Below are 27,934 nucleotides of genomic sequence, written 5' to 3'. Positions count from 1 at the left end.
CTGATTCTCTGTCCTGCACCTTCCCCAATTCCACACAGATTTCTCTGGAAGTCAACAGCCAAGAGCAGAGCCTGGAGCTCCGGGCCCGGAGCCACGACGGCGACTTCGTGTCCTGCATCTTCTCGGTGCCCCAGCTCTTTGACCTGCGTTGGCACAAGCTGCAGCTGAGCGTGGCGGAACGCGTGGCCTCCGTGCATGTGGACTGCACCTCGGCCTCCTCCCAGCCCCTGGGGCCCCGGCGACCCATTCGGCCCGTGGGCCACGTCTTTCTGGGCTTGGACGCTGAGCAGGCCAAGCCCGTCTCGGTGAGTGCTAGGTCGGGCTCTGGCCTCTGCTCCTGCTTTCTGGGAGCCTGAGTGAGCTCCCCGGAATCTGTTTCTGCCTGGGTCCTCCCCTTGATCAGAATCCTCTCACAGCTCCCCACAACCCTCCAGATGCAGCCTAAACGTATGAACCCGGCATTCAAGGCCCTTCATGATCTGGTCCCTGCAAATGTCCACAGCACCATCGTCCCCCACCTCTCCCCACGCAGCTTGGCTCTGGTCGGTGCCGCTCTTGTCGGCCACCTCACCCAGCACTTTCCCGCCTCCATGCCTTTGCCTGTGCTGTGACCTCCGCCCTGAATGCTTTTCCTCATGTACTGTCTGTTGACTAGCTAGTGGTCCTTCAAGCCCAGGTGGGATGGAGCCTCTTCCTTCCCTGTTTCTCTGGGCCATGGTGAACATTGCTCCCTCCTTCCCTCTTTCCTGCACGAGCAGTTTGCTTTCCTCTTGGTGACAGCTACATTCCTGATGGCCTCCCTGGCCGGACCAGAAACTCCCAGGGTAGAGCCACCTCTGTGCCTCACGGGGGGCTAGGACACAGAGCTACTTGCTACAGTGAAGTGACAATGACTTGTGTGTCCCCTGCAGTTTGACCTTCAGCAGGCGCACATCTACTGTGACCCGGAACTGGTGCTTGAGGAAGGCTGCTGTGAGATTCTACCGGGAGGGGTGAGTGGCCTGGCCCCAGCACAGCTGCGGGGAGCAGGGTTGGGACAATACCCAGGGGCACAGTGGGCCGGAGGTAGGGACCAAGAAGAGGATGCCTAGAGATCTTAGGGTGGGGGGGTGTGGTCTGCCTTCTGTACTGAATCCAGCCCTTCCCCACCCTGGGCAGTGCCCTCCAGAGACCTCGAAGGCCCGTCGGGACACCCAGAGCAACGAGCTCATCGAGATCAATCCACAGACTGAGGGCAAGGTCTACACCCGCTGCTTCTGCCTGGAAGAGCCTCAAACCAGCAAGGTGGGTGGGCAGGGCAGACAGACATGGGCACAGGCAGGCGACGTGAGACCACCCCTCACCTGGCCTTGCTGAAGTCTGTCCCTGGGGTCAGTTGTGCCTGGGGTATGGAGGGCACCGGAAGCCCTGCCTGTTGGTGTATCCATGCTATAGGGTTTAGGGAGGCAGAGAGACAGCCCACTGGTTAACCCTGTGCCCACTTGCCTGCCTGCCTGTGGCAGTAAGAGTCATGCCTATCTAGCTCTGGCACCACCCAGACCCTCACTGACGCCACCCCAGGCCCTTCTGGTGAGGGCAGGGTGAGGCTTGTGCCCAAAGGCAATTTCTCCAGGACAGGGATACCTGGGACAGGGGGCCAGGCCACACTGCCTCCCTTGGGGCTTGTCTGCTCTCCTGGGCCCAACCCTGGCCAATGCCAGGCTGGTTCTGTGCCCAGCACCATGGCCAGCTGCCCTGCTCATTTTCAGGTTCTTTAGGGGTAGCAGGGAAGCCCAATTCCTCTCTTAGCCCCACCCCCTGCCTGGGCACCCTCCCTGCCCACTGGGCATCGTGCCCAGCCTTTGGCTGCAGGAACACAGGATCTCATTGATTCATGGTCTTGTTTTCTCCGACATCACGTGGGTGGAGGGAAAAGGAGGAGGGGGAGTCTGTGGGATGCCAGGGGCCTGAACAGGCTCTTGACGCCATGGGAGGTGCCAGATGCCAGGCTGAAGGGGTCCCTGGGGCTCGTGCCCCTGCCTGAGTGCCCCTTTCCAGTGCGGGTCCCGGAACTGCCCCCTCCTCAAAAATTCCCCTCTACTCTGTCTGCCTAGGTGGATGCCCAGCTGCCGGGAAGAATCAGACAGAGTGCAGAAAGGGGAACAAAGGTAGAGACGGTGCGGGGGGAGCCCACGGTGCCCTCGGTCTGCCCTTCATGCCCTCTGCAAACTCCTTGCATAAGAGACTCTACTCCCACGCTCTTCGTGCCTGCCCACCCCTCCCCCCTGCCCCGTCTCCTGGACGGGGCTCAGACACATGGGCGCCCCCTTGAGAAGGAAGGGCGAATGGGAGAGAGATAGCACAGTACCTGGCACCGTGGAGGGCACCCGCCCCTGGTGGTTCTCGGGCAGGGGTGTTAGAAGCAGTTCTTCATCCTCTCCATTCCCTGTCCATCCCCACGCCCTCCCTCTTCCCAGGCCCACCAGGAGATAGCCCCCGATGAGGTAAGCCTCCCATTTAGACTGGCAAAAAGAGCTCGGTGGAAGAGGTGCCAGCATGAGCCCTTTGGATAAGGTTTTGGGGCACCAGAGCCTAGGCGTGGGCGTGTGGAATGGCTACACAGCTCCCAGCATTCCTCGGGGGCTCAACACTGGGCCTTGTCTGCCCCGAGCCTCTCCTTAAGGGGTCGGGGGTAGGGTTTAGGCCTGGACAATCTGGCTGAGTTGACAGCAAGTGGCCATGGGAATCATGAGGAGAGCCCAGACCTTGGCCGTGGGACCCTGGGTTCTTGGCCTCGTTTTGCTTGGACTTGCTCTGTGACCCAGTGGCCACTGCTCTTCCTCTCTGGGCCTCAGTTTCCTCATCTGAGAGATGCCTTGGCTCTGGGTGGGTAGGAATTCAGGGGTGAGGCTTGTTGGATAGGATTCCTATCTTCATGCTCTCTAAGACTCCACCCAGAACATACGTGATGTTCTGTGTGCTTGGTGTGTATGGGGAGGAATGGGTGGGGAGGGCTGGTCCTGGGCTCTCAGCATTGATCTTCTGGCCTGTTCTTCCCTTTCAGTGCCCACCCTGTGCCCACGGTGCCCGGGAAAGCAATGTGAGTGAACAGAAGATGTGCGGGGTGGGATGGGCGCTGGCTGGGGGTCGGCGCTGGCTGGGCCTGGGCATTGCTTAGAGGTTTGCTTGGCAGCTTCCTCGTTAAGGACAAGGGGGTCTTTGTGCACGTTCGCACTCCCTCCCTGCCCATCCCCCCCAGCTGGGCCTGACCCCCACCCCCACCCTCAGCAAGCCAGGGCTGCATGGAAGGGGCCTCACGCCTGGGGTCTGGGCGGTGTATTTGAACCCAGGCTGGAGTGGGGACGGGCTGGTGTCCGGGAGGATCAGGACCCAGCTCTGCACTCCCCAGGGACGTGGGCCCACTTTGCTCGAGGGCAGCGTCACACACCATCTTTAGAGAGAGGAAGGGCTCAGGGTGACGCAGCCCAGCACTGGCCCCCCAAACACATATTGGTGCAAGGCCTCCCCTCCTATCCCTCTCTAGCTGGCCCGGGCCCACCCTCCCTCTGGGGTCCAGAAGGATAAGGGAGAGGGGCTCAGTGCAAGCCCAGCTGGTGCCCAGCTGCGCCTCTTCCTTAGGCAGCATGAGTCACCCCTTTATCAGTGCCTGGCATTCCCAGTTGACAAGTCACATTGGCCCACAAAGGCTACAACCTCAGCTCCCCTCGGTTCCAAGACCCTTGGAGGCTATCAGAAGTACTCCCCTCTGCTGACCGCCTCCGTTTCCATTCAGTCCCCCACCAGATCTGATACCTCTGGCAGTCCCCAGATATACTGGGGTTACCATGGCAACCGAACAGCCATGTTATCCTAGCAGCTGAGGGGAGGAGCTAGTCAAAGCCAGGCAGGTTTGGAGAAGGTGGGTTAGACCCCTCCGCAAGTTTGACAGCCTTGGGGCCCAAAGTCAGCCTGCTGGTTGGCCCCGGAGGCCAGCAGTGGCCGGGATTGAGCCCGCTGGTCCTGCCACCGCGCTGTGTGACCCTGTTCTCTCTGGACTCCTGGTTTCCTTTCCCTCCCTGAGGTTTAATGCTGTCTCCTCTGTCCCCTCAGGTCACGACTGGTCCCTCTGGCCTCAAGGTCAGTCCCAGCTGGAGAGCAGGACACTCCTGTCCTCTTCCTTGGTCCCAGCCTGTCCTGCAGCATGTGACCCCGGGGCTGTGCTCCTCTCAGGGCTGCCTAAGCCTGTCTGTGTGTGTGGTGGCTACACGCGTGTGTGCTGGAAGAGTGGGTGTGCGTAAGGATGTTGAGAACTAACTGCCCTTTCCAGAGGCCCCGCTGCACCTCAGGCCTTGGGCCATGTGTATGCTCGTCTGTGACCTCCCCAAGCCCCTCAAGCATCCCGTGGGCTGGGTGCCATCATTTCACTTCAGGGAAAACCGAGACCCCGCTGTGCCCGAGTGTGTGACCGGGTGGGTCAGAGTGATTGCATGTGCACGTGGCTGCATGCATCTCCGGACACATGTTAGCACGTGTGCAGCCTACTCTAGTGGTATTGAGGGCTGAACCCATGCACTCGACCAGACCGCAGAGCCTGTGGGTGGGGGGCAGACTGTGTGTGTGCAGATGCGAGCTTCTGCCTGAGTGTGTGATATAACCCTCTCGGCCACCTGCGTGTGAATGCTGGCTGAGTGCCAGGCTCTGTGCTGAGCACACTTCCTGCAGCATCACACCTGAGGTAGGTGCTGACACGAACCCCACTTTATTGATGGAGAAACTTCGGCTCAGAGAGGTCACATGACTTGAGTCACATATTAAAGTGATGGGGGCAGGATTTGAACTCAGGCAGCCTGACACTCACCATCACGGGTTTCTGCTGCTCCATGTTTGCGTCTGTGCACGTGCCCCTGTGCCCCTGGGTGTGCTGTGTGCAAGCTAGTGTGCTGGAGCAGGGGTGTGGGGAGAGAGACACCCTAGGCGTGAGACTATAGATTGCCAGATACAGCCTTGTGGCCTGGGTTGAATGCATATGGGATCCATGTGCCGTGTGCGTGGTGGGGGTTGGGGTGGGGTTGTGCTCATTTATACACCCACGTGGGGTGGACGGGTGGGGAAGGTCAGACTGGGGAGGCTCCCGTGTGTCCCCTCTGGTCCCAGCACCTGCTTTGGTCTCACCCACAGGGAGGGAAAGGTGAGCAGGGCCTGCCTGGTCCATCAGGCCCCAAGGGAGAGAAGGGAGCCCGGGTAAGTCCCAGCCGTGCCGGTGGCAGGGCCCTTCCCAGCTGTGCCCTGGGGTGGGGTGGGCTGGGCTGGGGTGAGAACCATCATCTCTCCGTCTCAGCTGGAACCTGGCGGCCTGGCCCAGAGGAGGGATGAGGGCCAGGGTCTTTCTAAGGGGTTAGTGTGTGGAAATCTCTATTTTCTAGGGGCACCTAGGACTGTGGAATTCCTTGGCCCATCCTCTCCAAACAGGTCTAGGGAGACTCCGCTAGGAGGTCCCACCCCTGACCCCTTGCTCCCTACCCACAGGGCAATGACTGTGTCCGAATCTCTCCGGATGCCCCGCTTCAGGTAAGACCCAGAGGCGAGGCCTGCTCCAGGGCCAGTGTGGGGTCAGCCCTGGGGAAGGGGCTGTGCCCTTGGCAGCCCGTGGGGTGACCCTGGGCCCCTCTCAACACCTTATCTCCCTGCTCAGTGTTCGGAAGGCCCGAAGGGAGAGAAGGGGGCGTCAGGAGCCTTGGTGAGTGTGGGACCAGGGATAGGGCAGGGGCAGGGGGCCCTGGGCCCCAGCCTCCCTCTGTTTTATCACCCCTTCTTTTGTGTCTCCAACTTATCTCAGGGACCCTCAGGACCCCCAGGATCCACAGGCCAGAAGGTAATGGGCCTGGATCTGGAGGGGTGGGTGCCAGAGGGGCTCGTGGGCCCACAGAGTTGAGGAGGGAGGTGACATTGGGCACAGAGTTGGCAATACCTTCCAACACTCCCATCAGACCTAGACGGGGATGCCACAGACCCCGGAGTGGTAGTCTGGCTGGCTTGGGAGTCCTTCCTGTTGTCTGCCTTCCTGTGGTGACCGAAACCATTTAACCCAGGGGGAGGCCGAGACTGTGGGTCTAGAAGGCAGCTGTCTCTCCCCAGATGGAGCTGCCCTGGTTCTTCCCAGCCCTTCCCTCAACCCCGACCACTCTGTCTCTGCCTTCCGCAGGGCCAGAAAGGAGAGAGGGGAGACGGAGGCATCAAGGGCTCTACGGGAAAGCCAGGCCGAGATGTGCGTGCGGCGCTGGGGCCCCTCCCCACCACGACCATCCCTCAGCAGGGTTGTCAGAATGTCGAGTTTAACCGCCAGAGTCCACTCTGATTCCCTCACTCGGACAACGGAGACCTGAGGGGAAGGGCTGTGCAAGGAGTCACAGCAAGGAGGGCGCTTCCTGACCCCCAGCCTAGGAGCCCCTGACCTCTAATTCTCTGGGGCTGACATTTGATGACCTCGGGGCACTGGGTGGAGCCTGGCTTTGGGGAGGGACAGCTGGGTGTGCGGTGGGTCTGTACCCTGGGGAGGTGCCAAGCCTTGGCCATTCTTGTGCCCCCACAGGGCCGGCCCGGAGAGATCTGTGTCATGGGGCCCAAAGGACAGAAGGTGCGTCGTGGGTGCTGTGGGGCAGGGAGTGGGCGCTGGGCCGAGGCGGCAGCTCTCTCACACTCTCATCACGTCTGACCAGGGAGACCCTGGCTTTGTCGGGCCTGAGGGGCTGGCAGGAGAGCCCGGGCCGCCTGGCCGACCTGGGCCCCCTGGGATAGGACTCCCTGGGACCCCGGTGAGTACCCCTTGCCCCTCCTGCTATCCTTTCTTCAGAGACACTCTCCTGCCAGGCCACGGGTGGGGAGGCCAGGCCTAGGGTCCTGTTTGGGGGAAGCGGCTAGAGTAGACCTTTCTGCAATTTGAGGCCCCTGGGAAGCCTCTACCTGACTCTGTTTCTGCACTCAGGGGGACCCGGGTGGCCCACCAGGCCCTAAAGGAGACAAGGTAAGCACAAGCTAGAGTGAGGGCATATGGGGGAGCCCCCTGCTCTGCAGGAGGGGACAGAAGAATGGGCTGGGGGCAGCCTGGGTGATGGGCATGTGGTGGGGGAAGGGGCCAGGCGTTCGTCTGAGGAGGCTGGGGTCCAGGCCTGGGGAAGCGCAGGCCCACGGCGTCTGGTAGCGACCAGAGGGGCCCGCACGGGAGGGCCCAGCTCACTGCAGGGCCTTGTGCCTTCGTGAGCAGAGAGCCCTGGGAATGTTTGCCTGTCTGCTGTGGCTCCTCCGGCGTCACCCAGACCACTTTCCAACCCACCACCCTGGGGAAGGGGGCGCAGAGGCCTCATGTCCTCCCTTCCTTTGCAACCAGAAGGCCTTGCGGTAGAACGGAGGGCAGGCCACAGGAAGGGAGCCTTTGCTCAGCAAACAGACCAAGAGGAGATGGGAGGTTTGGCAGAGATTATCCTGCTGTCCAGAGAGGGGACTGGATGGGGAAGGGGTGAATGGGCTTAGGTCCCAGCCAGCAGCCTCCCCCTTAACCCTTCTTCTGACCACAGGGCAGCTCCGGGGTGCCGGGAAAGGAGGGCCCAGGCGGGAAACCTGTGAGTGACTCCAATTCGGTAGGGTTGGGGAGGGGGTGGCCCATCCTGCCCAAGTCCACCCTACCACGGCCCCCATAAGGGGGGCCAGGTCCTCGGGCCCTCCCTTGGCACACCAGTCCCTCTGCCCTGGCCACTAATGACCACTGTATCTCCTGCAGGGGAAGCCAGGGGTGCCGGGGCTGAAGGGAGAAAAGGTGAGTCCCTGGCCAGGGTACCCCAGCTTGGGGTGGGGGTGGGAGCCCTTCCCTGGAGGTGACACTAAGCATCAAGGGCCCAGTGGCCAAGGGTGCTGACCTTCCTTAGGGGACCCCCACCCCTGCGTTGTTACTACGTGAGCATGGCGATCGTCAGATAAAGAGCCTGGCTGGGGACTTGCACAGCCAGGTTCAAGCCCCGCCTCAGCCACACGTGATTTATGCCTGTGGCAAACTTCCACATTTGTACATGGGACACAATGCTCTGTGGCTGGTGGTGAGGATGCAGTGTCGTGATGTCCAGGAATCATTAGTTGAATGAACGAGTCAGTTGAACCGAAAGCCCCTCCAGTGTCCCTGCTGTCCACTCTGATGCTGGGGCTAAGGCTCTGGCCCACCCAATGTCTACAGCTCCTTGTCTGCCCCTGGGTCGCAGCCCCATCTTGTCCATTTGTGGTCCCTTCGTTCCGCTAGGGTGACCCCTGTGAAGTGTGTCCAACACTGCCTGAAGGGTTCCAGAACTTCGTGGGGCTCCCTGGAAGACCAGGGCCCAAGGGGGAACCGGGTGATCCTGCACCAGCCAAGGTGAGTGCCTAGGGTAGCCAGGGAGGGACCCCGCAAAAAAACGTGGGGGGATGATCATAGAGGTGTTGGGCAGAGAGGCTGGGTACGTCTTATGACCATAGAGAGGTTATGGGCAGAGAGTCTGGGCACTTAGCTCAATGGGTAGGGGCTAAACCACAGAGTTTAGGACTGGGCTAGAAAGCCACCCCAGGTCTCCATGGCAACTTCCCAGGGTTCCTGAGGAACTGCTAAAATGCCTTTTGGGGAAGCTGGTGTGGAGCCAACCCTTACAGTGAGCAAGCCTGCGCCCTCCACTTGGGGCTGGGTGTTGGCCAAGAGTGATGGAGAGGAGTAGGCAGTGCTGGGTTAGGGTCCTGGCCTGGACTCCCACCCCGCCCCCTCACAGACTCTCTCTTTTAGGAGGGCCTGGGAGCTGCTGGACGCAAAGGTGATCGGGTATGTAGAGCAGCCCTCTAGCGGGACAGCCTAGCCTGGCTTCATCGCCTCCATCTGTCACGTGGCTTAACCAGCCCTGGCCCTGGGGTGCTCCTGACCTTCAGTGACCTAGAACCCTTGGGTGTTTAAAGTGTTTGTGGCATGTGACATTGCTGTCCCCATACACGTCGAGGAAGTTTGGGGCATCCCAATATGCCCAGCCTCAGACCATACATCTTTTCTCTCTGCAGGGAGACCCCGGAATCCAAGGCCAAAAAGGAGAGAAGGTGAGGGGACCCCAGTCACCTGGCTGCCCCCCTCTGACTATTGGAAGCCTTTCTGATCCCTTCCCTTTCCTCCCCAGGGCGAGTCCTGTTTGTCCTGCGGCCAGGCTGTGGGGGCCCAGCATCTTGGGCCTTCTACAGGGGTCAAAGAGGGCATGGGCCCCCCTGCCTTTGGTTTGCCTGGCCCCCGGGTGAGTGACTGCTTCCCCCTAGCACAGCCCAGCCAAGCCCACCCTTGCTCCCTGGCGGCCTCCCTGGCTCCCCAGGCCCCTGCATCTCAAGGCCGAGACCGGGAGGGAGGCGCTGAGGCAGGTGTCCCAGGCTCGCACCCTGGTCCCTCCTCCATTCCCGCACTGCCCCGGGTGACTGCCCCAGAACTGCCTCTCAGAACGTCTGAGTGCCCAGCCATACAACAGAAACGACAGTCCGGCTGCCTGCAGGGCAGAGGGATTTGTAATTCTGAGCTGCAATTCTTTTTCTGGGTGGACACTGGGGCCCATGGAGTCCGGGAAGGACGGGACTGGAAGATGCTGTAACTGTGGCTTGATTGCTTTTCAGGGGGAAGTTGGGGCTCCAGGGCCAGTGGGGCTGAAAGGAGAGAAGGTGAGACCTGGGTCACATGTCGGGGACACCAGGACCTCTTAGCAGGGAGACAGGGGAGAGGGCCCCGGGTGGGCAGTAGGGACAATACAGATGAGAGATCAAACCGTACATGCACAGTGAAGCAAATTCATCAACGTGTTACAAACTGGAGTTGACACATTTATTTCTGAGAGCCCTCGTGTTCTCCAAGAAAGTTCCTTCATGTTGTATTTTGAATGTATTGATAATCTAAAACAATTAAGCACACTCAGTATGGCCTTATGCTAATATAATAATACTAACACTTCTTTACTACTTATTACGTGCAGGGCACTGTGCCAAGCGCCTGCATGTGTATTAACTTGTTTCCTTCCCTTACCACCATATGAGGCAGAGGCTTCATTGTTCCCATTTTACAGATGAGAAAACAGAGGCACAGCGAGGCCCAGTAAACTGCACAAAGTCACATGGGTGCTTGTGTGCAGAAGTGGGATGCGAGCCCAGGAAGTCTGGCTGGAGATTCTGTAATCTTCACCTCTCAGCTGGCTCCCTCGACTGCAGAGGCCGTGTTAACATTTGTATTTCTGGTTGCATTGGAGACAAATCACAGCACTGAACTCGCAGTGCAGCATGACTCAGACGAGGGGTTTTGTGGGTGTAGGAGTATTCAAGTGCGAGAAACTCTGAAATATATGTTCAGACTCGGCTCTACTGAGCAAACTATACCTGTCATTTCTCAAATAGAGCTTTGCAGCCCCATTTGACCTTACGTTCTCTGCTTTGATCCCAGGGTGATTTCGGGGAGGTGGGGCCGGCTGGCAGTTCGGTAAGTGCAAGTGTGCTCGGGAGGGCCACAGCTCCGGGAAAGGACAAGGAGGGAGCTGCTGCCCACTGCTGGGGAGATGACAGGCCGGACGGTGCCTCAGCATGGCCTGGGCAGATGCCGGGCATCACACATTTTGTTTTAATCACACAGGGACCACCAGGGCCCGTGGGACCCACAGGCATCAAAGGGGAGAAGGTGAGGATGGAGACGTCCCCCGCACCACAGCCTGGGCTGACTTCCCCGACACGCACTCATCTTGCTCTCCTTCAGACTCTCCGAGCCTCCCCGATGTCTGAGGGTCATAGCTGAGCCCTTAGCACGGCGTCCAAGACCCCTGATGACTTGGCCCTTATCTTCCTTTCTTACCTATTCTTTCGCAACCTCTCCTGAGGTATCCCTTGCCCAGTAGACATGCCCTATTCTCAGGCCTGGGTACACTCCCCAGATTCCAGTCCTGGCCTGGGGAGCCCAGCCCTCTGTCCTTGCTTGGCAGGGGGAGCCTTGTGAGCCATGTTCAGCTCCGTCCAAGCCTCAGAACGGGGACAGCCATGTGCTGGCCTTGCCTGGCCCTCCTGGAGCAAAGGGAGACCCTGGGCCTCCCGGCTTCGGCCTGCCGGGAAAACAGGTGAGTCCCAGGGCCTCTGGTGGGGTGGGGGGAGCGGTGCAGATGGGGCTTAAAAGAGACTAGGGACCCCACCTGGGTCTCTTGGCTCCCTGGGCAGTGGGGAGTAGGTGGCAGTGCGTGGAGGGGTAGGACCATTGTCCCCAGAGAGAGCTGTACTGACAGGCATCTGCCCTTTACCTTGGGACACAGGATGGCTGGGTGTGCAGAGAGCGTCCCAGCCTGGGGCCAGCCAGGCCTGGGTTCAAAGTCCAGGCTCCCTTTTACCAGCTTTTGGACTCGAGCAAGTCCCTTTTCCTCTCTGTGCCTGTTCCCTGTGCACGGCGGGTATGGTGGAGGGATCACATGCATGAAGCACTCAGCCTCGAGCAGTAGGTGCTCAGGGAATGGTAGTTACCTCTGTGGTGGCTGTTCTTGTTGCTGCTCCACCAGCAGCAGCAAACGCTGACAATGTGTACAGCCGGCCGACCCTGCGGCACGGCATCAGCTCATCTAACCTCTCTAGAGCCCTGCCGCGGAGACACCTGTGCTATTTGGTCATCCCCACTTGGCGGATGAAGACATCGAGGCACGGACAGGATAAGGAACTTGCCTAGGGTCACCCAGGCAGGAGTCTGGCTCAAATCTTTTCTCTGAATCCACACAGTAACTGAGAGCAGAGACTTGGGTCTGTTTTGTACACTGTTGCATTTCCTGGGCCTCGCACAGCGTCGGCCACTTAGGGGTGTCTGGTGTAAGTGAGCGGGTGCTGCCAATGCTTTCTCCTCAGGGCAAGGCTGGAGAGCGTGGCCTGAAGGGGCAGAAGGTGAGAAAGCCTCAGTGGGCCTGGGCGGGCACCTCCCCTTCTCGGATGCCCTCTCCGCTTCCTTTTGCTGGTTGCCCCGTGCCCACTCTCTTCTCCCTGCCCAGTCCCCAGACCCCCAGACCCAGCAATGGGCTCTGAGTGCCTGCAGGTCCCAAGAGGACAGCCTGCCCCCCCATGGGTCACCTCTGCCCTCCTCGATCCCTACTCCTTACAGGGTGACGCAGGAAATCCGGGAGATCCTGGAACGCCTGGCACCTCGGGGCAGCCGGGACTGTCAGGAGAGCCTGGGGTTCGGGGCCCCGTGGGGCCAAAAGGAGAGAAGGTCAGTCAGGCGGGGGCAGCTTGTTGCATGAACAAAAAGCAATCAGACCACAGGGTATGAGCGGGGGAGGCCGCGGGGCTGGGCTGTGAGCCTCCCAGGGCACCAGAAGTGCTGGGTGGAGGCGCCTCTGCTCTCTCCTGAGGCAGGAGGAGAGCCAGGAGTGCCAGGTGTCTGATCTGATCTCCCAGGCTGAGGCGGGGGCAGTAGAGGGGCAGAGCTCTCAGAGGGGCACAAAGACCACCCCCCTTCTTCATGCCTCCTGCTGGCCCGAAGGCTGGCCTGGCTCACCCACTCCCGGCTATGCCCATCTCTGACCAGGGTGATGGCTGCACGGCCTGCCCCAGCCTGCAGGGGGCATTGACTGACGTGGTGGGACTGCCTGGGAAGCCAGGCCCCAAAGGAGAGCCAGGCCCGGAAGGCATGGGACGGCCTGGGAAACCGGTGAGTTCGGGCTGCCTGCCTTCTGGTCCTTTCCTGCCTGGGCTTCCTCTCTCTCCCCCTCTCCTCTGTGGGACCCATGGGCCATCTGTGTCTTTTAGGGCCAGCCTGGTCTCCCAGGAGTTCAAGGGCCCCCAGGACTGAAGGGCGTACAGGTAGGTGTGAGCATGGGGGACCTGAGCTGCAGGTATGTGTGGGTGGGGGTGGGGTGGGGAGATACCTGGGGGCAGTCGGCTGCGGTGGGGGATGGAGATTAGCTATGGAGTAGGGAGAAATGGTGGAGGAGGTTAAGGAGGAGGGGCTGTGGGAGTGGTCAAGTGTCAGTGGGGCTCTCAAGACAAGGATGTCCTTCTGTCTCTTCAGGGAGAGCCGGGGCCTCCAGGAATAGGAGCCCAGGGACCCCAGGTGAGTCTGGAGCCTCCCCTTTGCCTGCCCGCTGACCCCTTCCCCCAACAACACTGCCACTGGCCAGCTGTCCACTCCCATCTACCCGGAAAACCACAAAGCTCTGCCCTCTCCCACATGCTCCAGGGCACCGCTCTGGGGTAGAGTTGTGCAGCAGCTTTAGCCTTGCTTCTGTCCAGGATCTTGGCTTTGACCCCTGCCTCTCTGACCCTCAGGGTCTTCTTGGGGTGTTCTTCTGAGGGCTGGCAGACAACCCACCACAGACCAGGTCTGCCAGTGGGGCAGGGCCAGGGGGCAGGTTGGCTTGGACGGGTGTGGCCCAGTCTGCCTTCTCTGACTTGCAGGGGGAACCTGGAGCCCAGGGTTTGCCTGGCATTCAGGTACGTCTGCCTTGGGCCTGGAGGGGGCTGGCAGGGGGAGGGGCTACTCTAGGATAAAGGATAACTAGCCGTGCTTCCATCTGCAGGGGTTCCCGGGACCTCGAGGACCACCTGGCCCTGCCGGAGAGAAGGGTACCAAGGTGAGCCTCTGCCTCCTTGGGCACTAGGCCTGCAGTGCTTCTACGAGGCCTGGCATCAGGAGCAGGGGACATGGGAACCAAGTGATGCCTGTCAGAGAGCTGCCCAAGACCTGGCCTGATGTGTCTCCCCTGCCGGATTGCCCCTGCAACCTTTGTGCCCTCTTCTGCAGGGACCTCCGGGGGTGAAAGGAGCCGTTGGACCCATGGGACTTCCTGGTGCCAGTGTCTCCGGGCCTCCGGTAAGGGTCCTCTCTGTGCTCCATGCTGGGGCTGTTGCTGGGACCCAGGGCGTTGCTGCTGGGAAGAGGGCATGGGGCTGCCCCGGCCTGTCCCCCGGCAGTGTGGGGAATGGGAGCAGAGACGTCTCCGCTCAGCCCAGCCTCGGAGGAGGAGGACCACCTGAGCAAGGGCGGTACCGATCACCATCGTTTTCTGCACAGCGACTGTGCTGAGGTCCTGTGCTGAGCTCCAAACAAACAGGGGTCATTCCATCCTCGCAACCGCTCTGCCTGGGAACGGCCCTATTGATTCACGCTGTTTCACAGACAAGGAAACTGAACGCCTGAGAGCGAGGAGGCAGAGCTGGGACTTGAACCCAGCTCTGTCTGACTCGAAGCCGCTGTGTGAACTCCCCCGCCCCTGCTTCAAGCCTCGGTGTAGTTGGGGGTTGTTTAAACCAGTGTTACCCGGTGGGACTCTCTACAAGGATGGAAGCACTCTGTTCCCGCTGCTGGAGACGGTAGCCACTAGCCACATGTGGCTGTCGAGCACTCGTGGTGTAGCTAGTGTGACTGAGGAACTAAAATCTACATTTCATTTAATTTTAACAAATTCAGCCCTGACCTGGTGGCTCGGTTGGGGTGTTACCCCGTACACCAAAAGGTGGTGGGTTCGGTCCCCAGTCGAGACACGTACCAGAAGCAACCCAATGGATCTCTCTCTCACACTGATGTTTCTCTCTCTCGTCCTCTCTTCCTCTCTCTCTAAAAATCAATAACCTTATCCTTGGGTGAGGATTTTAAAGCAATTTTAAAATTCATTTGAATCGAAATAGCCCCGTGTGGCTACAGGCTACCGTGCTGGACGGCACAGATCCGCCCCGACCGGCAATATGTCCAGCCCACGAAGGCCCCCCTTTATCTTTGTCCCACCGATGAGTCCCGTGTCCTGAAAGCTGTGTTTGTGGAGCTAATTGCATCAGTTAAGAAATATTAAATGCATTTCCTCGTTTTCATTCATCAAAGACCTGTGTGACAGTCAGCTTCACAGGAACCCCCTAGAATTTTGCAAGGTGATATAATGCTGGCCTAACTCGAAAAAATGTCACCGTTCAGCCAGCCGGGGCTATGCCAGGTTGTGAACAAATGGTAGAAATTTTTCACGGGCTTTTGGCAGTGTAGAAAATCGCCCCGTGAACTGTAACTTTTTGGCATTTATGGATCCCTAGAGAAATTCCAGCCCCGGTTTGGGAATCACTGATGGATTCCTTTGAGGGTGCTGTGTGGCCCACAGGGGCCAGGGGCTTGCCCAGGCCCCTGCGGCCAGTCTGCACTGCCCCACAGAGCTGACTCTCACGGTCCCTCCCTGCCCGTCCCGGGGACTCCAGGGGCAAAGCAGAGGCCAAGGTGAAGGTGCTCCTCGTCCTTGGGGAGCCTCCCGTCCCATGTGTGAGGGCGGCACATCCCCCAGGACGGCAGCCGTCAGAATGCCTGTGTGGCCGGGCTGGCCTCCCCCAGCCTGCATCGCATCCAGGAGGCTCCCCAGCCCTGGCCCCACACTCACTAGCTGTGACCTTGGGTGAGTGCCAGCCTCCCAGAGTTTCCCGTTTCTTGTTGATAGAACAGGAGCTGCAATAAATAGCCTGAGACACAACCTTTGTGACAGAGAGGATATGTGCCCAGCACTGAAGGGCGAAGGGGAGGGCAGGGGCTCTGGCCGCACAGGCCTGGCGCAGTCATGCTGTTGGGTCTGTCACAAAACCCCCTTCCGCCTCAGTGTCCTCACCTGTAAAACAGAGCAGCACTGCCCTGGGGGCAGGGCCGAGGATCCCAGCCAGCGTTCTCTGACGGGCGCTCAGCCGGGAAGTGTGACACTAAGATGGTGATCAGGGAATACCAGGCTTCTTCCTCCTTCCTCCTCCCCCGTCCCCTGCATTTCAGTTTCGTCCTCCAGAATGGGGCACCCGGATGCGGCTCCAGGGGGGCCTGGCGCTGCTTCTCTTTGTCCCATGGCCCTCCCTGCAGGCAGGCTGATGGCTGGCTGCTGTGTAGCATCAACCACTGACCCTGGGCTCTCTCTCTCTGTTAAGGGACCTGATGGGCAGCAAGGACAGACTGGACTTCCGGGAGCCAGAGGGATGCCCGTGAGTATAGCGTCTCGAGGCTGCAGGAAGCCACAGCTGGCCCTGCCTCCACGCCCTTACCCACTCATCTTCCTGTGTTCTTCCCCTGCAGGGTGAGAAAGGATCTCAGGGAGAGAAGGTAAGTCCCATCTCTCGGGGGAAATTAGCAGTCCCTACAGTCCTGCCACCCAAGGGAACCTATGTACATGCTAGTAGCCCTGGGCCTGGAGAATGGGGACCGTCCTGGTCTCCTTGCCTTCCCAGCTCACTGGTCCCAGGGAGCAGGAGCCCCGAATGCTCCCCACTTTACCTGGGTGCTGACCCAGGGCTCTATCAGGATCCCAGGAGGCCCAAAGAGTTCCATAATCCCCCCTGGGCAGGGGACAGCTGCATTTTTGAGTGGACGTGGGCGCTGAGTCAGGGACGGGGACTAGGTGGGGAAGGACTAGCGGTGAAAGGGCAGAGATGAGAGGGACCAGGAGCGGAGGGCCCGGCAGGCAGGGCTGCAGCTGCACTGGAGGTGAGAACACCTGGGCTGCCGCAGATGGCGGTGAAACTGGAAATGCAGGCAGAGCAGCAGCCCTTGTCTGCTGAGTGCCCCCCACGGGCGGGAGTTCTGCGTACACTGGTCTGTTCCATCTTCGTGGCAGTCTGTGCATTTGGCGTTACTACCCCCACCTTACAGATGAGGAGACTGAGGTTCAAGGGGTTGAACAGGCTGCCCAAGTGCACAATCGTAAGAGGCAGGTCCTAGATGTGAGCCCTGGCCTCTCCATCCCCTGTGCCTGTGCCACCTCCCACCTGTCAGTTTCCAGAAGGTCCTTCATCCTTGCTCTCCTCTGACAAAGGCCCTTGTCTTTCCAGGGCGAGCCCGGGGAGTGCTCCTGTCCCCCCCGAGGAGACCCTGTCTTCTCTGGCATGCCGGTAAGTGGTGCTGAGCGCCCTCCCCCCAGCCAGGGGGAGAGGCCTGGCCTCCCGCCACAGCCCAACACGCAAAAGCCCCGCAGGGCTTTGCGCCCCAGCCAGCTGCCTCCCCACGCAGCCCTGCGCTTGGTGTGGACGTTGCCTGTAACCTCTCCCCTTTTGCGACCCCCACTCCCACCCAGGGTGCTCCGGGACTTTGGATGGGCAGCTCCTGGCAGCCGGGCCCGCAGGTGTGTGTCGCTTGTCTCCTCTGTTTCTCCTCTTGTCCGCCAGCGCCTCCCGGCTTGCCCGCCCTCCCACGGCTGCCCCCAGCAACGGGGCAGCGCTTTCTTCCGGGTCTGACTATCTTTTCTCTCCCGCAGGGTCCCCCAGGAGTTCCCGGACCACCAGGCCCCCCTGGGGTGCCTGGGCTGCAGGTGAATGGGGGTAGGAGAATGAGTTTGGAAGGCAAGGCGCATGCTCTGTGCTGGACCCCAGGGTGTGCTGCTTCCCTCCCCCTCCCCACCGGCCCCTGAGCACGCACACCTGTCATTCCTCACTCCTCTGTGCTCCTGCTCCCAAGGGTGCTGTGGAGGGCCCGCTGACCCCTGGGGCAGGCCGCGAGCACTCCCGGGCTTTTTTCAAGGAATGTCCTGTTGCGCCGTAGCGCAGCCACCCTACTGACACCCATGCCAGGCCCAGGCCTTGGCCAGCTGACAGGAACCCAGAATCTGGGTCAGATAAAACATTTCTTACACTGGTGCAGAGTTCCACCTGTTTCTTGCACACCTGCCATTTTCCAGGGATTGTTTTTGGTTTTTGGTTTTTTTAGATGCTGGTGATAAAACAGTGGACGGAATTAAAAATCCCTCTTCTCCTGGAGCTTGCTTTCTAGTCAGAGGGACAGACAATGAGCAAGATAAATATAAATGGAATATAGTATGTCAGGAGATGATACATGCTAAGGAGAAAGATAAAGTAGGGAGTGGGAATGGAAAACGGGAGGAAGGCAGGGAAGAGATGTGGGGAAAATGTTGAACAGAAGGTAACATTTGAATCGAGACTTAAAGAATATGAGGAGTGAGACTTGTTATGCTTTTTTCTCACGGGAGAGTATTCCTGACAGGAAGCGGCAGGTGCAAAGGCCAGAGCGGGGAATGCAATGAGCCCCCTCCGGCAAGGAGGCCAGGGATAGTGAGGAGAGAGCGGCTAGAGTTGAGATCCCACCGCATGGCGTCCCAGAGCTTGGCAGCCTGACTTTGAATCCCAGCTGTGCTATATGCTAGCTGTGTGATGCTGGCCCAGTTACTTACCTTCTCCCTGTCTCCAGCCCTTCATCTGTTAAGTGCAGATAATTACTGCGTGTACCTCATGGGGCTATTGTGAATTTCAAACAAGCTAATGCATGCAAAGTGTATAGAACGGTGCCTGGCACATGGTAGGTGCTTAGAAGGCATTCACCATCATTACGACGACAACTACTGTTATTATTTTACATCCATTCTCTCGTTTATTGGAGCCTTACATCAATGTTAGTAGGAAGGTGGTGTATCTGTAAGCCGCAGCTGGGCAAAGCAGGGCTCTGAGAGGGAAGAACCTTGGCTGAGGTCACCCCGCTGGGAGCTGGCGGTGCTGGGCTGCGCTTCCCCGCGCAGAGCACTTCTCCCCAATGCCGCCCTCCGGGACAGCTCCCCAGTGGCCTGCGCAGCAGGCCGAGTTTCCCAGGGCTCCTAGGAGGCACAGACCGTGGCTGCTGCATGTCTGGCTCTCAGCTCCTGGAAAGGTGATTTTCACCTGAAGAAGGAGGGCAGAATCACAGGGAAGCTTTTTATAAACTGTATTCCCCACGGCTCTGGTGATTGGGAAGTGTTATACTCATGTGCACACATGCACCCCTGTTGCTGATGGGAGTCTCCACTCTGATCACAGTTCCCTGTCTCACCCAGATGCAGAAGTGGAGCCAACTCTGGGCCCCCAGGGGCAGCTACACGTTTCCCAAGTATCAGGGCTTCCTGTTGCACTCCTGCCAGGAAACAGGAATCTGTCTGCAGGGAGCTTGCAGTTTGCTTGGGGAAGCACGGCAGTCGTTTCAAAGTGATCCGTTAACCAGCTCACGCTGATGCAGTGTGAGCGGTGCCAAGCCATGCTGGGGGAATGAGGCAGAGAACAGTGACTGCTGGGCCTGGTGGTCCCAGGCACCAGAGTCCTCTGCCAGTGCCAGCACTGGGGACCAGGCTGAGGCTGCCTCTGACAGGCAGCTGCCCTGTGCCAGGCAGGGCGCAGGTCCTGCCGCCCAGGCCGGGTCGTCTGCTGCAGCCCCTCCTTCGTGTGCAGAGACTGGCTCGGAGACACACGGCACTTACTGGCCCGAGGCCACTGCTTGGTTATATCATGCAAGCCTCACCCATTTCACGGGAGAGGAGACTGAGGCACAGGGCTTAAGAAATGTGCCCAAGGCTAGAGAGCTAGTAGACAGCGAGCTAACAGCTGTTCACAGCTGCAGTAGAACAATAGGTGGGCGTTTTAGTTCTGGGAGGCAGGGAAAGAAAATCACAGAAAATCAGGCTTGAACTAACACACGGGCAATGCAGAGTGGAGCAGGGGGTGAATAAGAATTTAGGGCATAATTACAATGAACATGTTCAAGGTGTTTCTCCCTTCCCAAGGCACTGTTCTAGGCACCTCCCCCCGTGAACTCCTTTAGGACACAGAATGAATAGGGCTGGGCGATGGCACGGTGGTGGTGTGAGAGGAGGCAGCGGGGCTGACATGGGGTCTGACCCAGGCCCGGTGGAGCCTGGCCTGAAAGCCGGTGGGCTGGTGGGAGAAGGTGCATGTTCTCTCACTGGGAGCTGGGACCTGAAGGACGGCCAGCTCTCAGCCCCGGCCAGGGAAATCCTGTGCCGGGAGAGCAGGGTGAGCGGGGGTGTGCCCGCTCCACGCGTATTTCGTGCATGCCTCCTCCCCGTTGGGCACTGGGCACTCGAAGGCGAGCATGTGCCCTACTTCCATGGGGCATTTTATATGCACATGCACACTGGGAGTCTGCCAGGTGAGCAGAGAGTCCGGGGCAAAGCTTTCCTGGGAGCATTCTGCGTGCCAGGCTGCGCCCTAAGCTCCTTCCAGCTCTGGTCTCCTTTTAAGCCTCACTGTCAACTAACCCTGTGTTATAGGTAAGGAAACTGAGGCACAGAGATTGTTTCTTCTCTGACAAAACCTGCTAAACATTACACAGGTAGCAGGAATGGGCCCCTAACTAGGTTGACTCCCCAGGCTCCACCTTGTTGTGTGGGCGAGTGTCCCTGGGAGGGTCTTTTGAGAAGCGATGCCGGCGTCGTGGTTGCGAGGGGCGTTGAAGCCAGCGGTCCTCACTCTGAGCCTCACCTCTGTGCCTTGCTCGCCCTGTGACCGTGGCAGTTACTCATCCTCTCTTGTTCTGTTTTTAAGATGGAGATAACAGCTAGTTCACCAATAGAGTTGTGACGATTCAATGAGAAAATGTAGGAAAAGGACTTAGCACAGGAAGAAGCAATGGTTACATACTATGTAGAAGACCCTGTGCCTAGTTTCTGACTTCCGGTAACCCGTGGAGAAAAAACACCCTGTCAGACTGGGTTGCGGGGGTCACCCTATGAACGCATCTGGAGATTTCGAGCTAAGACTATGGGTTCAGCTTTGCAGAATGAAGGGAAGGGGCAACGGGGGTGGTGGGAATGGAGCAGGGAGCCCTGTGGGCTAGAGAGCGGAGTCCACTCACTGGTGTCTCTTCTTGGCTGCAGGGAGTGCCTGGAAACAACGGTTTGCCGGGACAGCCCGGGCTGCCTGCAGAACTGGTAGGTGCTGGCCAGGACTCACTGTCCAGCTGCCTTCCCAGGGCTGAGCTTGCCAGGCCAGCACCCTGAGCTGCAGTGGCATCAGTTGGGGGGTCCCTCTTCCAAGGCTGGGAGAAGCCTGGATGGCACGTGGCTTCCCATGGCTCCACCTGATGCCATAATTCTCCTCCCCCCCTTCCCTCCCCCACCTGAGCCCTCCCATCTGTCTCTTGCAGGGGTCCTTACCCATTGAACAGCACCTCCTTCAGGTAAGAGGGTAAGAAGGGGGGTGGGTACTGGCGGGGGCGGCAGAGAGAGCTGCGGATGGAGCTGTTTGTGGGCAACGTGAACTCCGTGCATGTATAAGAGGGTCTAGCTCCTAACTAACCCTCAGGCGATGCCTGCTGAAGGGACCCTGTTTGAAGGAACCCTGAGAAGGTACATGTAGTGGATGCAATTGGCAGCTCCAATCCCAAAGCCAGTGAGGCCCTCTACCACCCTGGTCACGCCAGGCCAGGGCCCAGCAGCACCCAGAGCAGAGCGGGGAGTCCGGTGCAAGTGCACTGGGGGGATCTCAGGCCTGCCCGCCCAGGTTGCATTCTATGGTAAGACTGGGTGGGGGCCTTGGAGAAGGCTTCAGCCATCTTCTGGTCAATCCAGGAAGAATCGAGGAAGGAGAGGGGATTCCAGAAGCAATTCTAGAGGTGCAAGGGGACTTGGAGCCCGGAGGCAGAGTCAACCTGTGCGGGGGCAGCAGACAGTGTCAAGGTCACACCCAAGGGTGTAGCTTGGTCTGGCCTCTCAAGCTGGGCTGAGATTGCCCCTTGGGAACCAAGGGTGACACAGCCCTTCCTTGCTCGGTTGCCTCTGGAGATGAGACCTGAACTTTTCCCTCCTCCAGTTCAGCATCCTCAGGGGTCCCTCCCAAGCTTTGGCCACCAGAGTCCCCTGTCCTGCCACCTTCTAGCACTGGCTAGTCAGTGCCCTGGATATCCCACCTCCCCACTGGGTCAGGACGGCATGGGGGTGTGCCTGCCCTGATCCTGCCCTAGCCCAAGAGATTTTCAACCTTTTTCACCTCATGACACAAAAACTAATTTTAAAATTGCGCAGCGCACCAAAAGATACATTCTTGCTGATCTGACATACAAATAGGTATGATTTTGATTCATTCACACCGGACGGCTATTGTTGTGTTGGCTGTTGTCTTTTTTTGTTTGCCACTCTTAAGGGGAAAGAGGTCAGTGCCCCTGACTAAATAGTCAGGTGTTGCAGGTTTTAAAAATTCTTGCGTCCCACTGATTGAAAATCGCTGCCCCAGACGGCAGACGTCTCCAGAAGCAGCCTGAGGCCAGGTGAGCCTCCTGGCAATGGTTACGTGTCAGAGCACAGTGGGGTTGTGGCAATGAAACCCCAGCTCCTCTGCCCCGGGCTTCCGGCAGCCTGGGCTCTTCCAAGTCCCGCCCCTGGGCAAGCGATGCGCGGCTCATGCAGGACTTAATGTTCCTCCGTGCAGCACTTCTTCTGAGAGCTTCTTAACCAAGTGCTCTGCAGAGGGGCCCAAGCAGCTGTCTGGAGAGGGGTCAGAGGGCACCCCAGGGAGTGCAGACCAGGAGCCCCCGCCACCACATGTGCGCACAGCCCAGAGGAAGCCCGGGCCTGTGGACTGGACACCAGCTCTGGCCTCAGACAGGCCAGGGTTTAGTCCAAGCTCCCCGGTACTGTGGACAAGTCACGCTGTCTCTCTGAGTGTGGGCTTTCTTATCTCCACAATGCTGCTAAGATGACCTGCCTCACTGGCTGTCAGGGTCCAGTGCGATAATGTGCATAGGCCTATTACGATGACTGGCATGTGGGTGCTGAGTAAGTGACAGCTGTGGCACCAGGCTGTGTAGGGAACAGTGAGGGTAGAGCAGGGGCTTCTGCCCAGGGATTCACGGACACCCCACCAGCCCATGCAGAGACTCCGGGCTCCCCAGTCCTCTGAGACTGTAGTCTACTTTTTTTACTAGTGGGTTTTATTTTTGGGGGGAAGAGGACTCATTGCTTCCATCAAACTCTCAGAGGGCTCTGTGACCCACAGAGGTTGAAACCCCCAGGGAAGGGGAAGACCTTCTTGTCGAGAAGACTGCTGGGCCCAGTGAACTGGGCGTCTCTGACCGCTGGGACCTGCTGGGACCTGCTGGGACAGAAGGCAGACTCCACCCCTGAGGGCGTCTGCAAAAGGCCTGGCAGCTCCTGCAGCTGCTTCCCCTGCTCCCGCAGAAGCTGTTCAGAGCGGCCTTTTCAGCCTAAACCCTCGTGGCACGTCCTCACAGTGGGTGCAGGTTGCAGGAACAACCAGGACAGATGGTCCCTCCGTGGGCCCCTCTGCCTTCTCCCATACGCCTGTCTGGAAAGTGGCTTTGGTGGGGCCCACCAGTGCTGCTTCTTGGAGGAAACTCAAAGCCAGTGTTGGGACTGCGTCCCCTGAGGATGGAGCAGAGCTGCCTCAGGGACATGGCTGGGGAGGGGGAGAGGGTGGGTGAGGGCTGCCAGCCAGGCAGGGTGCGCAGGCTGAGTCCAGGCAGGGTTCTTCCGTCTGGCCCTTCCCGGCCATCTCAGACCCATGCCCGTCGCCCTGCCCTCCTCAGAGCCTCTGCAGGGACTGTGTCCAGAGGCAGACAGCCCGCCCAGTGGCCCTCCTGCAGAAAGGGGAGAAGGGAGACCAGGGCATCCCTGGCGTGCCAGGCCTTGACAACTGTGCTCGGGTAAGAGGCTGGGTTCAGGGGCAGCCTTGGTGCAGGGAGAGCCCCCCGTGGCCGCACCCGACAGAGCCTCTCGTTGCCCCTCACAGTGCTTCATAGAGCGGGAGCGCCCCCGAGCTGAGGAGGCCCGGGTGAGTAGGCCTTCGCCTACCCCCTCCACGTCCCCCCACCCGCAATGAACCCCACAGGGAGGGCCCCTGCCTGCTCACTCCCACCATCTCCCTCCGCTCCAGGGAGACAACAGCGAGGGCGACCCGGGCTGTGCTGGGAGCCCCGGCTTGCCCGGTCCTCCAGGACTGCCCGGCCAGAGAGGAGAAGAGGTAAGACCAGGGGCTGGGCCCTCATCCGCACAGCGGCCCCTAGTTCCCGAGGGCAGTTCCATTGCCGCCCAGTGTCATCGGGCCCTCCAGGGGCTCCCTGTCTCTTGGGAGTCCTGCAGGGGCCCCCGAGGGCTCAGGTCAGCTGGCGCCCCTGACTGCTCTGCCCTCACTGCTCTGCTCGCACGCTGGCCTCCTCGCTGCTCTCGGGCCACGGGCCACCCTCCCTCCCCGGCCTAGCTGCCGCCTCTGTCTGCATCACGCTCGTCACCGTCTGACATGCTGTGTATTTCCTTCAGTTAAGAGCATTCCGCAGGCACCTACCAAGCGCCAGCCTCCGCTCTGTCTGTTACCGCCCGCCTCCCCCCGAAGTGTAAGCACCACGAGGCGCAGGTTCTTGTGTTCTGTTTATTGCTGTGTCCCCAGCACCTGAACCGGCGCCTGGTACACAGTATAGCTGCTCAATAGACATGCTCTGGATGATTCAGTGAACTGAATGCAAGGTCTGACACCAGCTTTCACACCCTGCTCTGACATCAGCTGCCTGCAGACTCCAGCCATGGCGAGCCAGGGGGGCCGCTGAGACCCCGGGCTCCGTGGGGCCTGAGCCTCTTCATCCATTTCCCTTGGCTTCCTTTGCAGGGTCCGCCCGGCACGAGGGGCTCCCCGGGTCCTCCAGGCCCCATTGTAAGTATCTGGGGTATCCTGGCCTGTTTGAGAAGCTCTCAGAGGGGTCCTAGTGCTTGAAAACCATTTTGCTGCCATGTGACCAGGAAGCTGCGTGGGGCAGAAAGAGGAAACTTCCACCGCCCGCTCCTTTCTCTCGGCAGAGTGTCTATGGGGACCGTGGACTCCCACCACCGGACCCCTGGGCATCTGCCGCTCTGCCAGTGGTCCTGCTTAGAGAAGGCCTCCAGGGTGCATCTGTGTTTCCCCACCCCCATCCCTGCTGTGTTTTGCATAAAGGACCCAGGCTGGCCTAGGCAGTGGGGGGCACCAAGGCTGCTGGATCTTGCTCTCTGCAGCCAGGGAAGCATGTGGCAGCCTGGCCAGACCTCTCTATGCCCCTGTGACACCAGTCCCTCCAGGGGCCAGGGGCTGGGATGGAGCTGCCCTGCCCTGCTCTGTAGGGCCACCTCTAGGACAAGCCTCCGAAGGCCAGACGAGGGGCATCCCCCTGGAGTCCTCTGTGGTGTTGATATGGCAGGAGAATAGAAGTGATTAGAAAAGGCTGGGGGAACTGAAAATGCTTTCTCTGGAGAAAAAAAGGCTGGTGGGAACTATCTTAGGAGCAGGAGCCACCCACCTGCGGGCTCCGGAGGTCAGGTAACAGGCGGGAGGGGCTTCCGCCCCAGCACGGGGGCTCAGCTAGACCCGGGAAGACTTGGGAAGGGCCGCTTGACTCTGGGGGCTGTTCTTCATCTCTGCTGATGGCGGAGCCACTCTCCCTGGAGCCAAGGGGAGGAGTGTGCGTCTCTGGCCCAAGACTTCCAAAGAGCCTCTTTTCCAGCTGCCTTGAAACATTCCCGTGACCTCTCCCACGACCCCTCAGCCCCAGACTGTGCCCCAGAGAGACTGAGCTTGTGAGATGTGACCTGCCTGTTTCTCCCACCAGGGCCCCCCAGGTTTTCCTGGTGCCGTTGGCTCCCCCGGATTGCCTGTAAGAACCTAGTGCCGCTCCACCTCCCCTCCCCCCACCAGCCAGGTCTCTGTGGCTTTTGCTTGTCTCCTTCCCTGTCGTGGCCTCACCTCCATCCTCCATGTTCGCTTGTTGTTGTCCCCCTGCAGGCATGGTGGCTAACGACACGGGCTCCCTGAGGGCCCAGCAGCTTGGGCATCTCCCCAGTGTCTGCCCTCTTGTCATTTCCCCTTCTCCTACTTCTCCTGCTTTCTTTCTCTCATCACCGCCCTCCCCCCCAACCCCCATCGCTTTTGTTTCCCTTTTCTCTCCCACAACCGCACATCACTCTCCACACGTCCTCTGGAGCTATTTTATACGCTTATTTTAAGCCGGTGCCTCTAGGGGCCCTCTCTATTTCTCCCTTCTCATTTCTGCCTCCCGCTTCTCCCACCTTTGGTGTTCACTGAAGATTTGCTGAAAGTCGTTCTTGGGGCCCTGCCAGGCGCCTGGCGCTGAGCCTGGCAGAGATGCCAACGCTTGAGGGCTTCACATTGCAGGCTGGCACAGGTTCGCCGCCCTGCTGCTCGGCAGGGCTGTCCGGAGGCACCCCGGGGACCAGAAGGTGCCGGTGCCTGCACCTTTCCCAGCGTGCTGGAGGAAACTCTCAGCTTCCTCCTCTTCCTCTCCTCCTCCTTGGCTCCAGTCCCAGTCTGCTCCAAGGCTGGACATGTGGTGCCAGCCAGTGGGGTTTCTGAGAGTCGGGGCCCCTGCCCCTCTGTTCTCGGCATCTTGGTCTGCTCCTTCTGCCAGGCGTCCTTAATTCCTCCGCCTTCATCATCGCCACAAGTGTGTTTGAACCATCCTCACCCTCACTTTGCTCTGGGTCATGGAAACTAACCCACCGGGTGTCAGACTGTGTGCTCCCGGGGCCTGGCTCTCCTCCTCCCCGGCCTGGTAGCGCGGCCCGGGGAGCCGGGCCCCTCCTTGTCGCAGTTCCATCTGTCCCCACGCCCTCCACCTGGCCGGACCGTGTCTTTTCCTGCTTGCTTGGGTGAAGGGGCCATCTGTCCGTCTAGCCATCTGTCTTGTGTTGTGGAAAGGTTTGGGCGCCGTCTCTCGTGGGCACGAGGGGGGAGGGACGGACACGGCCCCTTCCTGCCGCGGCGAATGTGCGAAGGGCAGGGCGAGGAGTTGGGGTGGGAGCTCCGGCCTTGATTGACAGTGCTATCCCTTTCTACCCCGAAAAGTGACAGGGACTGCTCTGGAGGCAGCCTTCCCATGTCTCTCCCCTGTGTCCCCAAAAGAAAGTGATTTTGACTGGGGGAGGGAGGGGGACTTGGACAGGTAAGTGTTGGGCGCCCAGTGGTACATTTTAGGGCGAGCATCACTCTAGGGACACCTCTCCTGTGTCACCCTCTGGAAGGCACGCCCAATTACTGTCGTAGGGCACACGAGCGACAGTCACCTGCCTCAGAGGTACCCTCTGGGAGTCACCCACCTTGGGGGACATGTCTCTGCAGTCACCTGTCTTGGGGGCTGTGCTTCTGAGAGGCACCCACAGATGACAGTCACCCTACCAGGACACACACCGTATGGACACCTTGCTGGGCACCCTAGAGGGCCACCAGCAGCCCCCATCTTTGCCCGGAAAGGACACGGAGGGCTACGGGGCAGGGGCAGGGGGCAGGGGCTGGGTGGGGAAAGCCGTCTCCTGCAGTTGCTCATGATTTTTCTCTCCAAGGGTCTTCAAGGAGAGCGAGGCCTCAGGGGCCTGACGGGGGAGAAGGGGGAGCCGGTAAGAGGCGGCCCGTGGGGGGCAGGGATAGATGAAGAACCCTGAGGAGACGGGGGGGGGGGGTCCCAGGGTGGCTGCTGTGTGGAAGATGGGAGGTGGACTCTGGCTTTTGAAACTGTCGCCCCCCGGCCCCGATTCTCTCAGTATGGGGGTCTGCATGCCACCTCAGGCTCCAAGGAGGCCCATCCCCCTGTGAGGGGCAAACACCCCTGTCCCCTGGTTTCCGCAGATGTCCCTAGGGGCTGTTCTCCATGCTTCCTGCAGCACTAGCAGGTCCCTGCTACTCCCCCTCCCTGGCCCCTGTCAGCCCCGGCTCTGGGCCCCCGGTTCTGGGCCCCCGCCTCTGGCTCAGCTCCCAGGGTCTCGGTGGCAGTCGAGACCCAGTGAACCTGGGCCTTGGGGAAACGGCCCTCGGTGGTGGCTGACCTGGGCGGGTGCCTGCCGAATGGCGGCTCCAGGCATGCTGGCTCTGGCCACCCTTTCTCCTGGGAAGGGGAACAGAAATGTCAGGGGGCCAATCACGTCTACCTTTCTTTGCAGGGTGCTCCTGGGCAACCTGGCTACCCAGGCGCCATGGGCCCACCAGGACTGCCTGTGAGTGAGAGGCACTGGCCCGGGGGTGCTGGAGCCTTAGGGTGGTGGGCAGGGCAGGACCGGGCTTGGGCGTCCCTCGGCAGCTCCTTCCTTTCCGAGCATCTTGGCCCACGCCTCTGCCAGGCCGTCCATGCACACCCCCCGTCCCGGAAGCCCCCTTGGCAGTATGGCGTGGTGCCACCACTTTGCTTTGGGGGCTGTCACTGCTGTCG

The 27,934-nt window shown here is 59.9% G+C and overlaps 1 protein-coding gene across 4 annotated transcripts in view; it reads left to right on the top strand.

The window, feature by feature from the left end:
* The window catches only part of COL16A1 (collagen type XVI alpha 1 chain), a 49,811-nt gene that overhangs the window by 5,450 nt on the left and 16,427 nt on the right, over positions 1 to 27,934 (top strand). For 2 of the 4 annotated variants that reach the window (XM_045859499.1, XM_045859498.1), the window contains exons 6-52: positions 39 to 305; positions 912 to 992; positions 1,159 to 1,284; positions 2,094 to 2,147; positions 2,457 to 2,483; positions 3,044 to 3,079; positions 4,090 to 4,116; positions 5,158 to 5,220; positions 5,506 to 5,547; positions 5,672 to 5,716; positions 5,816 to 5,851; positions 6,182 to 6,244; positions 6,569 to 6,613; positions 6,696 to 6,791; positions 6,962 to 7,000; positions 7,551 to 7,595; positions 7,754 to 7,789; positions 8,264 to 8,374; positions 8,774 to 8,809; positions 9,040 to 9,075; positions 9,153 to 9,263; positions 9,631 to 9,675; positions 10,445 to 10,480; positions 10,631 to 10,675; positions 10,974 to 11,105; positions 11,872 to 11,907; positions 12,122 to 12,229; positions 12,548 to 12,670; positions 12,769 to 12,822; positions 13,031 to 13,072; positions 13,417 to 13,452; positions 13,539 to 13,592; positions 13,763 to 13,831; positions 15,901 to 15,954; positions 16,046 to 16,072; positions 16,798 to 16,857; positions 17,040 to 17,087; positions 17,220 to 17,273; positions 20,616 to 20,669; positions 20,885 to 20,917; positions 23,282 to 23,398; positions 23,485 to 23,526; positions 23,629 to 23,715; positions 24,355 to 24,399; positions 25,328 to 25,372; positions 27,075 to 27,128; positions 27,669 to 27,722. In XM_045859499.1, the coding sequence (XP_045715455.1) occupies positions 39 to 305; positions 912 to 992; positions 1,159 to 1,284; positions 2,094 to 2,147; positions 2,457 to 2,483; positions 3,044 to 3,079; positions 4,090 to 4,116; positions 5,158 to 5,220; positions 5,506 to 5,547; positions 5,672 to 5,716; positions 5,816 to 5,851; positions 6,182 to 6,244; positions 6,569 to 6,613; positions 6,696 to 6,791; positions 6,962 to 7,000; positions 7,551 to 7,595; positions 7,754 to 7,789; positions 8,264 to 8,374; positions 8,774 to 8,809; positions 9,040 to 9,075; positions 9,153 to 9,263; positions 9,631 to 9,675; positions 10,445 to 10,480; positions 10,631 to 10,675; positions 10,974 to 11,105; positions 11,872 to 11,907; positions 12,122 to 12,229; positions 12,548 to 12,670; positions 12,769 to 12,822; positions 13,031 to 13,072; positions 13,417 to 13,452; positions 13,539 to 13,592; positions 13,763 to 13,831; positions 15,901 to 15,954; positions 16,046 to 16,072; positions 16,798 to 16,857; positions 17,040 to 17,087; positions 17,220 to 17,273; positions 20,616 to 20,669; positions 20,885 to 20,917; positions 23,282 to 23,398; positions 23,485 to 23,526; positions 23,629 to 23,715; positions 24,355 to 24,399; positions 25,328 to 25,372; positions 27,075 to 27,128; positions 27,669 to 27,722 (2,976 nt within the window). The remainder of the gene's footprint in view (positions 1 to 38; positions 306 to 911; positions 993 to 1,158; positions 1,285 to 2,093; positions 2,148 to 2,456; positions 2,484 to 3,043; positions 3,080 to 4,089; positions 4,117 to 5,157; positions 5,221 to 5,505; positions 5,548 to 5,671; positions 5,717 to 5,815; positions 5,852 to 6,181; positions 6,245 to 6,568; positions 6,614 to 6,695; positions 6,792 to 6,961; positions 7,001 to 7,550; positions 7,596 to 7,753; positions 7,790 to 8,263; positions 8,375 to 8,773; positions 8,810 to 9,039; positions 9,076 to 9,152; positions 9,264 to 9,630; positions 9,676 to 10,444; positions 10,481 to 10,630; positions 10,676 to 10,973; positions 11,106 to 11,871; positions 11,908 to 12,121; positions 12,230 to 12,547; positions 12,671 to 12,768; positions 12,823 to 13,030; positions 13,073 to 13,416; positions 13,453 to 13,538; positions 13,593 to 13,762; positions 13,832 to 15,900; positions 15,955 to 16,045; positions 16,073 to 16,797; positions 16,858 to 17,039; positions 17,088 to 17,219; positions 17,274 to 20,615; positions 20,670 to 20,884; positions 20,918 to 23,281; positions 23,399 to 23,484; positions 23,527 to 23,628; positions 23,716 to 24,354; positions 24,400 to 25,327; positions 25,373 to 27,074; positions 27,129 to 27,668; positions 27,723 to 27,934) is intronic. The other 2 variants (XM_045859502.1, XM_045859501.1) reach the window with 2 other exon arrangements.

The sequence above is a fragment of the Phyllostomus hastatus genome, unplaced genomic scaffold (genome assembly GCF_019186645.2).
Source record: "Phyllostomus hastatus isolate PE091 unplaced genomic scaffold, TTU_PhHast_1.1 phas_scaffold_182, whole genome shotgun sequence".
Lineage (NCBI taxonomy): Eukaryota > Metazoa > Chordata > Mammalia > Chiroptera > Phyllostomidae > Phyllostomus > Phyllostomus hastatus.
Note: the sequence above shows the minus strand (reverse complement) of the source record. Positions and strands in the feature narration are given on the sequence as shown.